The sequence below is a fragment of the Scyliorhinus torazame genome, chromosome 21 (assembly GCF_047496885.1).
Source record: "Scyliorhinus torazame isolate Kashiwa2021f chromosome 21, sScyTor2.1, whole genome shotgun sequence".
Taxonomy (NCBI): domain Eukaryota; kingdom Metazoa; phylum Chordata; class Chondrichthyes; order Carcharhiniformes; family Scyliorhinidae; genus Scyliorhinus; species Scyliorhinus torazame.
The window spans coordinates 1,712,735-1,726,266 of record NC_092727.1 but is presented as its reverse complement, the minus strand read 5'-3'; the positions used below and the strand labels follow the sequence as shown (position 1 = coordinate 1,726,266).

At 59.0% G+C, this 13,532-nt stretch overlaps 1 protein-coding gene across 2 annotated transcripts in view; it reads left to right on the top strand.

The window, feature by feature from the left end:
- LOC140398097 (uncharacterized) overlaps positions 1 to 13,532 on the top strand; it is a 102,955-nt gene that overhangs the window by 53,704 nt on the left and 35,719 nt on the right. For both annotated transcript variants that reach the window (XM_072486337.1, XM_072486336.1), the window contains exon 2: positions 771 to 873. In XM_072486337.1, the coding sequence (XP_072342438.1) occupies positions 771 to 873 (103 nt within the window). The remainder of the gene's footprint in view (positions 1 to 770; positions 874 to 13,532) is intronic.

Here is a 13,532-nt window from a genome sequence, read left to right as displayed (position 1 = left end):
GGCATGTGGTCCAGGGTGGGGTGCGAGGGGGCTGCTGGTGGGTGAGCTTCAATCACCCTATAGGACGGGGAGAGGTGAAGTAGCCTACCAATCTGCCTGGTGGGGGCCGCATGGGGTGGGTGATGGGGGTGGTGTCAGGGGTATGGAGCTGGTGACTCCTGCCCTGAGGAGGTTGTGCAGCTTCTGCCTGTTGCTGTCCAGTCCTCATGGTGCCCAGGGCGCTCACGGCCTCTGCCACCTCCACCCAAGCCCGGTTGATGTTGCGGGCGACGGCTCCATGCCACCTTGGGGAATAGCGTGTCCCGCCTCCCTCCATGGCATCCAGCAGTATCTCGAGCTCTGCGTCTGTGAACCTCAGGGCTACTCTCTGGGGAGGCACCTTCCTGGCTGGAATGAGAGTGTGTGGGGAGCGGAGAGCTTTCTGCAGCTGCAGCTTGTCAGCCTCGCGAGTGCCGTTCCCGACTGCAGCGACTCCGACACTAGCCTGCGTTGGAATTGCCCTAGTTCCGCCTGGCACCAGTGCTGAGCCAGGAGCATCTCCTGAACGGCTCCTGCAGTCACACCCCCATCGACACCTCCTCAATCGGTCCCACGTCAGCACCCAGTCTCCGAAACACAGAATCCTTCATCTCTGTGAAGTCAACACCTCCAATTCTGAACCAACAATTTAATTTTACGATGTACAATCTGCTTGTTCAAGAGATGAACAAATAGATTCATTGTGTATTCCCTGAGATCTCACTCTCAGCCTCTTGCTTCCTTGCTGACAGGTTCCTGGACGGACTTCAGCGACAAAGGTGTGCAAGGTGATCGCCACAATTCCTATCTCAGGAAAACCAGAAAAGCCAAGGCCAGAGCAGAGCCGCCCCTCGGGTGAGTAACGGGGATTGCTGAACCGTCAGCTCACTCCTCACACAGCAACAAAAGAGCGTTTCTTGAAGATCCTGAAGAAAATTTCCACTCTATCTCCCAACCTCATTGTCACGGGGCTGTCACAGGACTGACCTGGTACTGTCACGGGGCTGTCACGGGGCTGTCACGGGGCTGTCACGGGACTGACCTGGTACTGTCACGGGGCTGTCACGGGGCTGTCATGGAACTGCCACGGGGCTGTCACAGGACTGTCATGGAACTGTCACGGGGCTGTCATGGGTCATCACATGGCTGTCACAAGGCTGTCACAGGACTGTCATGGAACTGTCACTGGATTGTCACGGGACAGTCACGGGACTAACATGGGACTGTCATGAGTCATAAAATTCTGTCAAGTGCTTGAACTGAATCAGGAATGGGCCTGCGTGACAGTCAACAGGACCACATCTCATTGGATGGTTCATGGACAGTCAGTGGACAGTCAGTGGGACAGTCAGTGGGCAGCCAGTGGGCAGTCAGTGGGCAGTCAGTGGGCAGTCAGTGGACAGTCAGTGGACAGTCAGTGGACAGTCAGTGGAAAGTCAGTGGGCAGTCAGTGGGCAGTCAGTGGGACAGTCAGTGGACAGTCAGTGGACAGTCAGTGGGGCAGTCAGTGGGGCAGTCAGTGGACAGTCAGTGGGCAGTCAGTGGGGCAGTCAGTGGACAGTCAGTGGACAGTCAGTGGACAGTCAGTGGGCAGTCAGTGGGCAGTCAGTGGGACAGTCAGTGGGACAGTCAGTGGGCAGTCAGTGGGCAGTCAGTGGGGCAGTCAGTGGACAGTCAGTGGACAGTCAGTGGACAGTCAGTGGACAGTCAGTGGACAGTCAGTGGGCAGTCAGTGGGCAGTCAGTGGACAGTCAGTGGGCAGTCATTGGGCAGTCAGTGGACAGTCAGTGGGCAGTCAGTGGACAGTCAGTGGGCAGTCAGTGGGCAGTCAGTGGACAGTCAGTGGGCAGTCAGTGGACAGTCAGTGGACAGTCCGTGGGAAGTCAGTGGGCAGTCAGTGGACAGTCAGTGGACAGTCAGTGGGGCAGTCAGTGGGGCAGTCAGTGGACAGTCAGTGGGCAGTCAGTGGGGCAGTCAGTGGACAGTCAGTGGACAGTCAGTGGACAGTCAGTGGGCAGTCAGTGGGCAGTCAGTGGGACAGTCAGTGGGACAGTCAGTGGGCAGTCAGTGGGCAGTCAGTGGGGCAGTCAGTGGACAGTCAGTGGACAGTCAGTGGACAGTCAGTGGACAGTCAGTGGACAGTCAGTGGGCAGTCAGTGGGCAGTCAGTGGACAGTCAGTGGGCAGTCATTGGGCAGTCAGTGGACAGTCAGTGGGCAGTCAGTGGACAGTCAGTGGGCAGTCAGTGGGCAGTCAGTGGACAGTCAGTGGGCAGTCAGTGGACAGTCAGTGGACAGTCCGTGGGAAGTCAGTGGGCAGTCAGTGGACAGTCAGTGGACAGTCAGTGGGCAGTCAGTGGACAGTCAGTGGACAGTCAGTGGACAGTCCGTGGGAAGTCAGTGGACAGTCAGTGGACAGTCAGTGGACAGTCAGTGGACAGTCAGTGGGACAGTCAGTGGGCAGTCAGTGGGACAGTCAGTGGGCAGTCAGTGGGCAGTCAGTGGACAGTCAGTGGGCAGTCAGTGGGCAGTCAGTGGGCAGTCAGTGGGCAGTCAGTGGGCAGTCAGTGGACAGTCAGTGGACAGTCCGTGGGAAGTCAGTGGACAGTCAGTGGACAGTCAGTGGACAGTCAGTGGGCAGTCAGTGGACAGTCAGTGGACAGTCAGTGGACAGTCCGTGGGAAGTCAGTGGACAGTCAGTGGGCAGTCAGTGGACAGTCAGTGGACAGTCAGTGGGCAGTCAGTGGACAGTCCGTGGGAAGTCAGTGGGCAGTCAGTGGACAGTCAGTGGACAGTCAGTGGGCAGTCAGTGGACAGTCAGTGGACAGTCAGTGGACAGTCCGTGGGAAGTCAGTGGACAGTCAGTGGACAGTCAGTGGACAGTCAGTGGACAGTCCGTGGGAAGTCAGTGGGCAGTCAGTGGACAGTCAGTGGACAGTCAGTGGGCAGTCAGTGGGACAGTCAGTGGGCAGTCAGTGGGAAGTCAGTGGGCAGTCAGTGGACAGTCAGTGGGACAGTCAGTGGGAAGTCAGTGGGCAGTCAGTGGACAGTCCGTGGGCAGTCAGTGGACAGTCAGTGGGCAGTCAGTGGGCAGTCAGTGGGCAGTCAGTGGACAGTCAGTGGGCAGTCAGTGGGCAGTCAGTGGACAGTCAGTGGGCAGTCAGTGCGCAGTCAGTGGACAGTCAGTGGACAGTCAGTGGGACAGTCAGTGGGCAGTCAGTGGGACAGTCAGTGGACAGTCAGTGGGACAGTCAGTGGGAAGTCAGTGGGCAGTCAGTGGGCAGTCAGTGGGACAGTCAGTGGGCAGTCAGTGGACAGTCAGTGCGCAGTCAGTGGGACAGTCAGTGGGACAGTCAGTGGGCAGTCAGTGGACAGTCAGTGGGCAGTCAGTGGGACAGTCAGTGGGCAGTCAGTGCGCAGTCAGTGGACAGTCAGTGGACAGTCAGTGGACAGTCAGTGGGCAGTCAGTGGGACAGTCAGTGGGACAGTCAGTGGACAGTCAGTGGGACAGTCAGTGGGAAGTCAGTGGGCAGTCAGTGGACAGTCAGTGGGCAGTCAGTGGACAGTCAGTGGGCAGTCAGTGGGCAGTCAGTGGGCAGTCAGTGGACAGTCAGTGAGCAGTCAGTGGACAGTCAGTGGTCAGTCAGTGGGCAGTCAGTGGGCAGTCAGTGGGACAGTCAGTGGACAGTCAGTGGGACAGTCAGTGGGACAGTCAGTGGGACAGTCAGTGGGACAGTCAGTGGACAGTCAGTGGGCAGTCAGTGGGACAGTCAGTGGGACAGTCAGTGGGACAGTCAGTGGGCAGACAGTGGACAGTCAGTGGGACAGTCAGTGGACAGTCAGTGGGCAGTCAGTGGGACAGTCAGTGGACAGTCAGTGGGACAGTCAGTGGGACTGTCAGTGGGACAGTCAGTGGGCAGTCAGTGGGACAGTCAGTGGACAGTCAGTGGGACAGTCAGTGGGACAGTCAGTGGGACAGTCAGTGGGACAGTCAGTGGGCAGACAGTGGACAGTCAGTGGGACAGTCAGTGGGCAGTCAGTGGACAGTCAGTGGACAGTCAGTGGACAGTCAGTGGGCAGTCAGTGGGACAGTCAGTGGGACAGTCAGTGGGACAGTCAGTGGACAGTCAGTGGGCAGTCAGTGGGACAGTCAGTGGGACAGTCAGTGGGACAGTCAGTGGACAGTCAGTGGGACAGTCAGTGGACAGTCAGTGGGCAGTCAGTGGGACAGTCAGTGGGACAGTCAGTGGGACAGTCAGTGGACAGTCAGTGGGACAGTCAGTGGACAGTCAGTGGGCAGTCAGTGGGACAGTCAGTGGGACAGTCAGTGGGACAGTCAGTGGACAGTCAGTGGGCAGTCAGTGGGACAGTCAGTGGGCAGTCAGTGGACAGTCAGTGGACAGTCAGTGGGCAGTCAGTGGGACAGTCAGTGGACAGTCAGTGGGCAGTCAGTGGGACAGTCAGTGGGACAGTCAGTGGGACAGTCAGTGGGCAGACAGTGGACAGTCAGTGGGAAGTCAGTGGGCAGTCAGTGGACAGTCAGTGGGCAGTCATTGGGCAGTCAGTGGACAGTCAGTGGGCAGTCAGTGGACAGTCAGTGGACAGTCAGTGGACAGTCCGTGGGAAGTCAGTGGACAGTCAGTGGACAGTCAGTGGACAGTCAGTGGGACAGTCAGTGGACAGTCAGTGGACAGTCAGTGGGACAGTCAGTGGACAGTCAGTGGACAGTCAGTGGGCAGTCAGTGGGCAGTCAGTGGGCAGTCAGTGGGCAGTCAGTGGGACTGTCAGTGGGACAGTCAGTGGGACAGTCAGTGGACAGTCAGTGGGACAGTCAGTGGACAGTCAGTGGGACAGTCAGTGGGACAGTCAGTGGACAGTCAGTGGGACAGTCAGTGGACAGTCAGTGGGCAGTCAGTGCGCAGTCAGTGGGCAGTCAGTGGGCAGTCAGTGGACAGTCAGTGGGACAGTCAGTGGACAGTCAGTGGACAGTCAGTGGGAAGTCAGTGGACAGTCAGTGGACAGTCAGTGGGAAGTCAGTGGACAGTCAGTGGACAGTCAGTGGGACAGTCAGTGGACAGTCAGTGGACAGTCAGTGGGACAGTCAGTGGGACAGTCAGTGGGCAGTCAGTGGGCAGTCAGTGGACAGTCAGTGGGACAGTCAGTGGACAGTCAGTGGACAGTCAGTGGGAAGTCAGTGGACAGTCAGTGGCCAGTCCGTGGGCAGTCAGTGGACAGTCAGTGGACAGTCAGTGGGAAGTCAGTGGACAGTCAGTGGACAGTCAGTGGGACAGTCAGTGGACAGTCAGTGGACAGTCAGTGGGACAGTCAGTGGGACAGTCAGTGGGCAGTCAGTGGACAGTCAGTGGGACAGTCAGTGGACAGTCAGTGGACAGTCAGTGGGAAGTCAGTGGACAGTCAGTGGACAGTCCGTGGGCAGTCAGTGGACAGTCAGTGGGCAGTCAGTGGGCAGTCAGTGGACAGTCAGTGGGAAGTCAGTGGACAGTCAGTGGACAGTCAGTGGACAGTCAGTGGGAAGTCAGTGGACAGTCAGTGGACAGTCAGTGGGACAGTCAGTGGACAGTCAGTGGCCAGTCAGTGGCCAGTCAGAGGGCAGTCAGTGGGCAGTCAGTGGACAGTCAGTGGGACAGTCAGTGGACAGTCAGTGGGACAGTCAGTGGACAGTCAGTGGGAAGTCAGTGGACAGTCAGTGGACAGTCCGTGGGCAGTCAGTGGACAGTCAGTGGGCAGTCAGTGGACAGTCAGTGGACAGTCCGTGGGCAGTCAGTGGACAGTCAGTGGGCAGTCAGTGGACAGTCAGTGGGCAGTCAGTGGACAGTCAGTGGACAGTCCGTGGGCAGTCAGTGGACAGTCAGTGGGCAGTCAGTGGGCAGTCAGTGGACAGTCAGTGGGACAGTCAGTGGACAGTCAGTGGGACAGTCAGTGGACAGTCAGTGGGAAGTCAGTGGACAGTCAGTGGACAGTCCGTGGGCAGTCAGTGGACAGTCAGTGGGCAGTCAGTGGACAGTCAGTGGGCAGTCAGTGGGCAGTCAGTGGGCAGTCAGTGGACAGTCAGTGGACAGTCAGTGGGACAGTCAGTGGGACAGTCAGTGGGCAGTCAGTGGGCAGTCAACGGGACAGTCAGTGGGCAGTCAGTGGGACAGTAAGTTGGCAGTCAGTGGGCAGTCAGTGGGACAGTCAGTGGGACAGTCAGTGGGCAGTCAGTGGGAAGTCAGTGGACAGTCAGTGGACAGTCAGTGGGACAGTCAGTGGGACAGTCAGTGGGCAGTCAGTGGGCAGTCAACGGGACAGTCAGTGGGCAGTCAGTGGGACAGTAAGTGGGCAGTCAGTGGGCAGTCAGTGGGCAGTCAGTGGACAGTAAGTGGGCAGTCGGTGGGCAGTCAGTGGGACAGTCAGTGGGCAGTCAGTGGACAGTCAGTGGGACAGTCAGTGGGACAGTCAGTGGACAGTCAGTGGGCAGTCAGTGGACAGTCAGTGGGCAGTCAGTGGACAGTCAGTGGACAGTCAGTGGGACAGTCAGTGGGCAGTCAGTGGGCAGTCAGTGGACAGTCAGTGGACAGTCAGTGGGCAGTCAGTGGGCAGTCAGTGGGCAGTCAGTGGGACAGTCAGTGGACAGTCAGTGGGACAGTCAGTGGGACAGTCAGTGGGCAGTCAGTGGACAGTCAGTGGGCAGTCAGTGGGCAGTCAGTGGGCAGTCAGTGGGCAGTCAGTGGACAGTCAGTGGGACAGTCAGTGGGCAGTCAGTGGGCAGTCAGTGGGCAGTCAGTGGACAGTCAGTGGGACAGTCAGTGGGCAGTCAGTGGACAGTCAGTGGGACAGTCAGTGGGCAGTCAGTGGACAGTCAGTGGGACAGTCAGTGGGCAGTCAGTGGGCAGTCAGTGGACAGTCAGTGGACAGTCAGTGGGACAGTCAGTGGGACAGTCAGTGGGCAGTCAGTGGGCAGTCAACGGGACAGTCAGTGGGCAGTCAGTGGGACAGTAAGTGGGCAGTCAGTGGGCAGTCAGTGGGACAGTCAGTGGGACAGTCAGTGGGCAGTCAGTGGGCAGTCAGTGGACAGTCAGTGGACAGTCAGTGGGACAGTCAGTGGGACAGTCAGTGGGCAGTCAGTGGGCAGTCAACGGGACAGTCAGTGGGCAGTCAGTGGGACAGTAAGTGGGCAGTCAGTGGGCAGTCAGTGGGCAGTCAGTGGACAGTAAGTGGGCAGTCGGTGGGCAGTCAGTGGGACAGTCAGTGGACAGTAAGTGGGCAGTCAGTGGGCAGTCAGTGGGACAGTCAGTGGACAGTAAGTGGGCAGTCAGTGGACAGTCAGTGGGACAGTCAGTGGGCAGTCAGTGGACAGTCAGTGGGACAGTCAGTGGGACAGTCAGTGGGACAGTCAGTGGGACAGTCAGTGGACAGTCAGTGGGACAGTCAGTGGACAGTCAGTAGGCAGTCAGTGGGCAGTCAGTGGGCAGTCAGTGGGACAGTCAGTGGGCAGTCAGTGGGCAGTCAGTGGGCAGTCAGTGGGACAGTCAGTGGGACAGTCAGTGGGCAGTCAGTGGGACAGTCAGTGGGACAGTCAGTGGGCAGTCAGTGGGCAGTCAGTGGGACAGTCAGTGGGCAGTCAGTGGGCAGTCAGTGGGACAGTCAGTGGGCAGTCAGTGGGCAGTCAGTGGGACAGTCAGTGGGCAGTCAGTGGGCAGTCAGTGGACAGTCAGTGGGACAGTCAGTGGGCAGTCAGTGGGCAGTCAGTGGGACAGTCAGTGGGACAGTCAGTGGGACAGTCAGTGGACAGTCAGTGGGACAGTCAGTGGACAGTCAGTGGGACAGTCAGTGGGCAGTCAGTGGGCAGTCAGTGGACAGTCAGTGGGCAGTCAGTGGGCAGTCAGTGGGCAGTCAGTGGACAGTCAGTGGACAGTCAGTGGGCAGTCAGTGGGCAGTCAGTGGGCAGTCAGTGGGACAGTCAGTGGGACAGTCAGTGGGACAGTCAGTGGGCAGTCAGTGGGACAGTCAGTGGGACAGTCAGTGGGCAGTCAGTGGGCAGTCAGTGGGACAGTCAGTGGACAGTCAGTGGGACAGTCAGTGGGCAGTCAGTGGGCAGTCAGTGGGACAGTCAGTGGGACAGTCAGTGGGACAGTCAGTGGACAGTCAGTGGACAGTCAGTGGGACAGTCAGTGGGACAGTCAGTGGGCAGTCAGTGGGCAGTCAACGGGACAGTCAGTGGGCAGTCAGTGGGACAGTAAGTGGGCAGTCAGTGGGCAGTCAGTGGGACAGTCAGTGGGACAGTCAGTGGGCAGTCAGTGGGCAGTCAGTGGACAGTCAGTGGACAGTCAGTGGGACAGTCAGTGGGACAGTCAGTGGGCAGTCAGTGGGCAGTCAACGGGACAGTCAGTGGGCAGTCAGTGGGACAGTAAGTGGGCAGTCAGTGGGCAGTCAGTGGGCAGTCAGTGGACAGTAAGTGGGCAGTCGGTGGGCAGTCAGTGGGACAGTCAGTGGACAGTAAGTGGGCAGTCAGTGGGCAGTCAGTGGGACAGTCAGTGGACAGTAAGTGGGCAGTCAGTGGACAGTCAGTGGGACAGTCAGTGGGCAGTCAGTGGACAGTCAGTGGGACAGTCAGTGGGACAGTCAGTGGACAGTCAGTGGGCAGTCAGTGGACAGTCAGTGGGCAGTCAGTGGGACAGTCAGTGGGACAGTCAGTGGGCAGTCAGTGGGACAGTCAGTGGGACAGTCAGTGGGCAGTCAGTGGGCAGTCAGTGGGACAGTCAGTGGGCAGTCAGTGGGCAGTCAGTGGGACAGTCAGTGGGCAGTCAGTGGGCAGTCAGTGGGACAGTCAGTGGGCAGTCAGTGGGCAGTCAGTGGACAGTCAGTGGGACAGTCAGTGGGCAGTCAGTGGGCAGTCAGTGGGACAGTCAGTGGGACAGTCAGTGGACAGTCAGTGGGACAGTCAGTGGACAGTCAGTGGGACAGTCAGTGGGCAGTCAGTGGGCAGTCAGTGGACAGTCAGTGGGCAGTCAGTGGGCAGTCAGTGGGCAGTCAGTGGACAGTCAGTGGACAGTCAGTGGGCAGTCAGTGGGCAGTCAGTGGGCAGTCAGTGGGACAGTCAGTGGGACAGTCAGTGGGACAGTCAGTGGGCAGTCAGTGGGACAGTCAGTGGGACAGTCAGTGGGCAGTCAGTGGGCAGTCAGTGGGACAGTCAGTGGACAGTCAGTGGGACAGTCAGTGGGCAGTCAGTGGGCAGTCAGTGGGACAGTCAGTGGGACAGTCAGTGGGACAGTCAGTGGACAGTCAGTGGGACAGTCAGTGGACAGTCAGTGGGACAGTCAGTGGGACAGTCAGTGGGCAGTCAGTGGACAGTCAGTGGGCAGTCAGTGGGCAGTCAGTGGGCAGTCAGTGGGCAGTCAGTGGACAGTCAGTGGGACAGTCAGTGGGCAGTCAGTGGACAGTCAGTGGGACAGTCAGTGGGCAGTCAGTGGGCAGTCAGTGGGCAGTCAGTGGGACAGTCAGTGGGCAGTCAGTGGGCAGTCAGTGGGCAGTCAGTGGGACAGTCAGTGGACAGTCAGTGGACAGTCAGTGGGACAGTCAGTGGGCAGTCAGTGGGCAGTCAGTGGACAGTCAGTGGACAGTCAGTGGACAGTCAGTGGGACAGTCAGTGGGCAGACAGTGGGACAGTCAGTGGGCAGTCAGTGGACAGTCAGTGGGACAGTCAGTGGGACAGTCAGTGGGCAGTCAGTGGGCAGTCAGTGGGCAGTCAGTGGGACAGTCAGTGGGCAGTCAGTGGGCAGTCAGTGGGCAGTCAGTGGGACAGTCAGTGGGCAGTCAGTGGGCAGTCAGTGGGCAGTCAGTGGGACAGTCAGTGGACAGTCAGTGGACAGTCAGTGGGACAGTCAGTGGGCAGTCAGTGGGCAGTCAGTGGACAGTCAGTGGACAGTCAGTGGACAGTCAGTGGGACAGTCAGTGGGACAGTCAGTGGGGCAGTCAGTGGGCAGTCAGTGGGACAGTCGGTGGGACAGTCGGTGGGCAGACAGTGGGACAGTCAGTGGGACAGTCAGTGGGACAGTCAGTGGGACAGTCAGTGGGCAGTCAGTGGGACAGTCAGTGGGCAGTCAGTGGGCAGTCAGTGGGCAGTCAGTGGACAGTCAGTGGGCAGTCAGTGGGACAGTCAGTGGGACAGTCAGTGGGCAGTCAGTGGGACAGTCAGTGGGACAGTCAGTGGGACAGTCAGTGGGCAGTCAGTGGGACAGTCAGTGGGACAGTCAGTGGGACAGTCAGTGGACAGTCAGTGGACAGTCAGTGGGACAGTCAGTGGGCAGTCAGTGGGCAGTCAGTGGGCAGTCAGTGGACAGTCAGTGGGACAGTCAGTGGGCAGTCAGTGGGCAGTCAGTGGACAGTCAGTGGACAGTCAGTGGGAAGGTCAGTGGACAGTCAGTGGACAGTCAGTGGGCAGTCAGTGGGCAGTCAGTGGGCAGTCAGTGGACAGTCAGTGGACAGTCAGTGGGCAGTCAGTGGGCAGTCAGTGGGCAGTCTTTGGACAGTCAGTGGGCAGTCAGTGGGCAGTCAGTGGGCAGTCAGTGGGACAGTCAGTGGGCAGCCAGTGGGCAGCCAGTGGGCAGCCAGTGGGACAGTCAGTGGACAGTCAGTGGGACAGTCAGTGGGCAGTCAGTGGGCAGTCAGTGGGAAGGTCAGTGGACAGTCAGTGGACAGTCAGTGGACAGTCAGTGGGACAGTCAGTGGGCAGTCAGTGGGACAGTCAGTGGGCAGTCAGTGGGACAGTCAGTGGGACAGTCAGTGGGCAGTCAGTGGGACAGTCAGTGGGCAGTCAGTGGGACAGTCAGTGGGACAGTCAGTGGGCAGTCACTGGACAGTCAGTGGGACAGTCAGTGGGCAGTCAGTGGGCAGTCAGTGGGCAGTCTTTGGACAGTCAGTGGGCAGTCAGTGGGCAGTCAGTGGGCAGTCAGTGGGACAGTCAGTGGGCAGCCAGTGGGCAGCCAGTGGGCAGCCAGTGGGACAGTCAGTGGACAGTCAGTGGGACAGTCAGTGGGCAGTCAGTGGGCAGTCAGTGGGAAGGTCAGTGGACAGTCAGTGGGACAGTCAGTGGGAAGGTCAGTGGACAGTCAGTGGACAGTCAGTGGGACAGTCAGTGGGACAGTCAGTGGGCAGTCAGTGGGACAGTCAGTGGGCAGTCAGTGGGACAGTCAGTGGGACAGTCAGTGGGCAGTCAGTGGGACAGTCAGTGGGACAGTCAGTGGACAGTCAGTGGGACAGTCAGTGGGCAGTCAGTGGGACAGTCAGTGGGCAGTCAGTGGGACAGTCAGTGGACAGTCAGTGGACAGTCAGTGGGACAGTCAGTGGGCAGTCAGTGGACAGTCAGTGGGCAGTCAGTGGGACAGTCAGTGGGACAGTCAGTGGGCAGTCAGTGGGACAGTCAGTGGGCAGTCAGTGGGACAGTCAGTGGGCAGTCAGTGGGCAGTCACTGGACAGTCAGTGGGAAGGTCAGTGGACAGTCAGTGGACAGTCAGTGGACAGTCAGTGGGACAGTCAGTGGGCAGTCAGTGGGACAGTCAGTGGACAGTCAGTGGACAGTCAGTGGGACAGTCAGTGGGACAGTCAGTGGACAGTCAGTGGGACAGTCAGTGGGCAGTCAGTGGGCAGTCAGTGGGACAGTCAGTGGGCAGTCAGTGGGCAGTCAGTGTGCAGTCAGTGGGACAGTCAGTGGGCAGTCAGTGGACAGTCAGTGGGACAGTCAGTGGGACAGTCAGTGGGCAGTCAGTGGGCAGTCAGTGGACAGTCAGTGGGACAGTCAGTGGGCAGTCAGTGGGCAGTCAGTGGACAGTCAGTGGACAGTCAGTGGGCAGTCAGTGGGCAGTCAGTGGGCAGTCAGTGGACAGTCAGTGGGCAGTCAGTGGGACAGTCAGTGGACAATCAGTGGGACAGTCAGTGGGACAGTCAGTGGGCAGTCAGTGGACAGTCAGTGGGCAGTCAGTGGGCAGTCAGTGGACAGTCAGTGGGCAGTCAGTGGGACAGTCAGTGGGACAGTCAGTGGACAGTCAGTCGACAGTCAGTGGACAGTCAGTGGGCAGTCAGTGGGCAGTCAGTGGGACAGTCAGTGGGACAGTCAGTGGGACAGTCAGTGGACAGTCAGTGGACAGTCAGTGGGCAGTCAGTGGGCAGTCAGTGGGACAGTCAGTGGGCAGTCAGTGGGCAGTCAGTGGGCAGTCAGTGGACAGTCAGTGGGCAGTCAGTGGGCAGTCAGTGGGCAGTCATTGGACAGTCAGTGGGCAGTCAGTGGGCAGTCAGTGGGCAGTCAGTGGGCAGTCAGTGGACAGTCAGTGGACAGTCAGTGGACAGTCAGTGGGCAGTCAGTGGGCAGTCAGTGGGCAGTCATTGGACAGTCAGTGGGCAGTCAGTGGGCAGTCAGTGGGACAGTCAGTGGACAGTCAGTGGACAGTCAGTGGGCAGTCAGTGGACAGTCAGTGGACAGTCAGTGGACAGTCAGTGGGCAGTCAGTGGGCAGTCAGTGGACAGTCAGTGGGCCGTCAGTGGGCAGTCAGTGGGCAGTCAGTGGGCAGCCAGTGGGCAGCGAGTGGGACAGTCAGTGGACAGTCAGTGGGACAGTCAGTGGGACAGTTAGTGGACAGTCAGTGGGACAGTCAGTGGGCAGTCAGTGGGCAGTCAGTGGGAAGGTCAGTGGACAGTCAGTGGACAGTCAGTGGGCAGTCAGTGGGCAGTCAGTGGGCAGTCAGTGGGCAGTCAGTGGGCAGTCAGTGGGCAGTCAGTGGGACAGTCAGTGGGCAGTCAGTGGGCAGCCAGTGGGCAGCCAGTGGGACAGTCAGTGGACAGTCAGTGGGACAGTCAGTGGGACAGTCAGTGGACAGTCAGTGGGACAGTCAGTGGACAGTCAGTGGACAGTCAGTGGGCAGTCAGTGGGACAGTCAGTGGACAGTCAGTGGACAGTCAGTGGACAGTCATTGGACAGTCAGTGGGCACTCAGTGGGCAGTCAGTGGGACAGTCAGTGGGCAGTCAGTGGGCAGCCAGTGGGCAGCCAGTGGGACAGTCAGTGGACAGTCAGTGGGATAGTCAGTGGGACAGTCAGTGGGCAGCCAGTGGGCAGTCAGTGGGCAGTCAGTGGGCAGTCAGTGGACAGTCAGTGGGACAGTCAGTGGGCAGTCAGTGGGCAGCCAGTGGGCAGTCAGTGGACAGTCAGTGGGACAGTCAGTGGGCAGTCAGTGGGCAGTCAGTGGGCAATCAGTGGGCAGTCAGTGGACAGTCAGTGGGCAGTCAGTGGGCAATCAGTGGGCAGTCAGTGGACAGTCAGTGGGACAGTCAGTGGGCAGTCAGTGGACAGTCAGTGGGACAGTCCGTGGGCAGTCAGTGGGACAGTCAGTGGGCAGTCAGTGGACAGTCAGTGGGCAGTCAGTGGGCAGTCAGTGGGACAGTCAGTGGGCAGTCAGTGGGCAGTCAGTGGACAGTCAGTGGACAGTCAGTGGGCAGTCAGTGGGCAGTCAGTGGACAGTCAGTGGA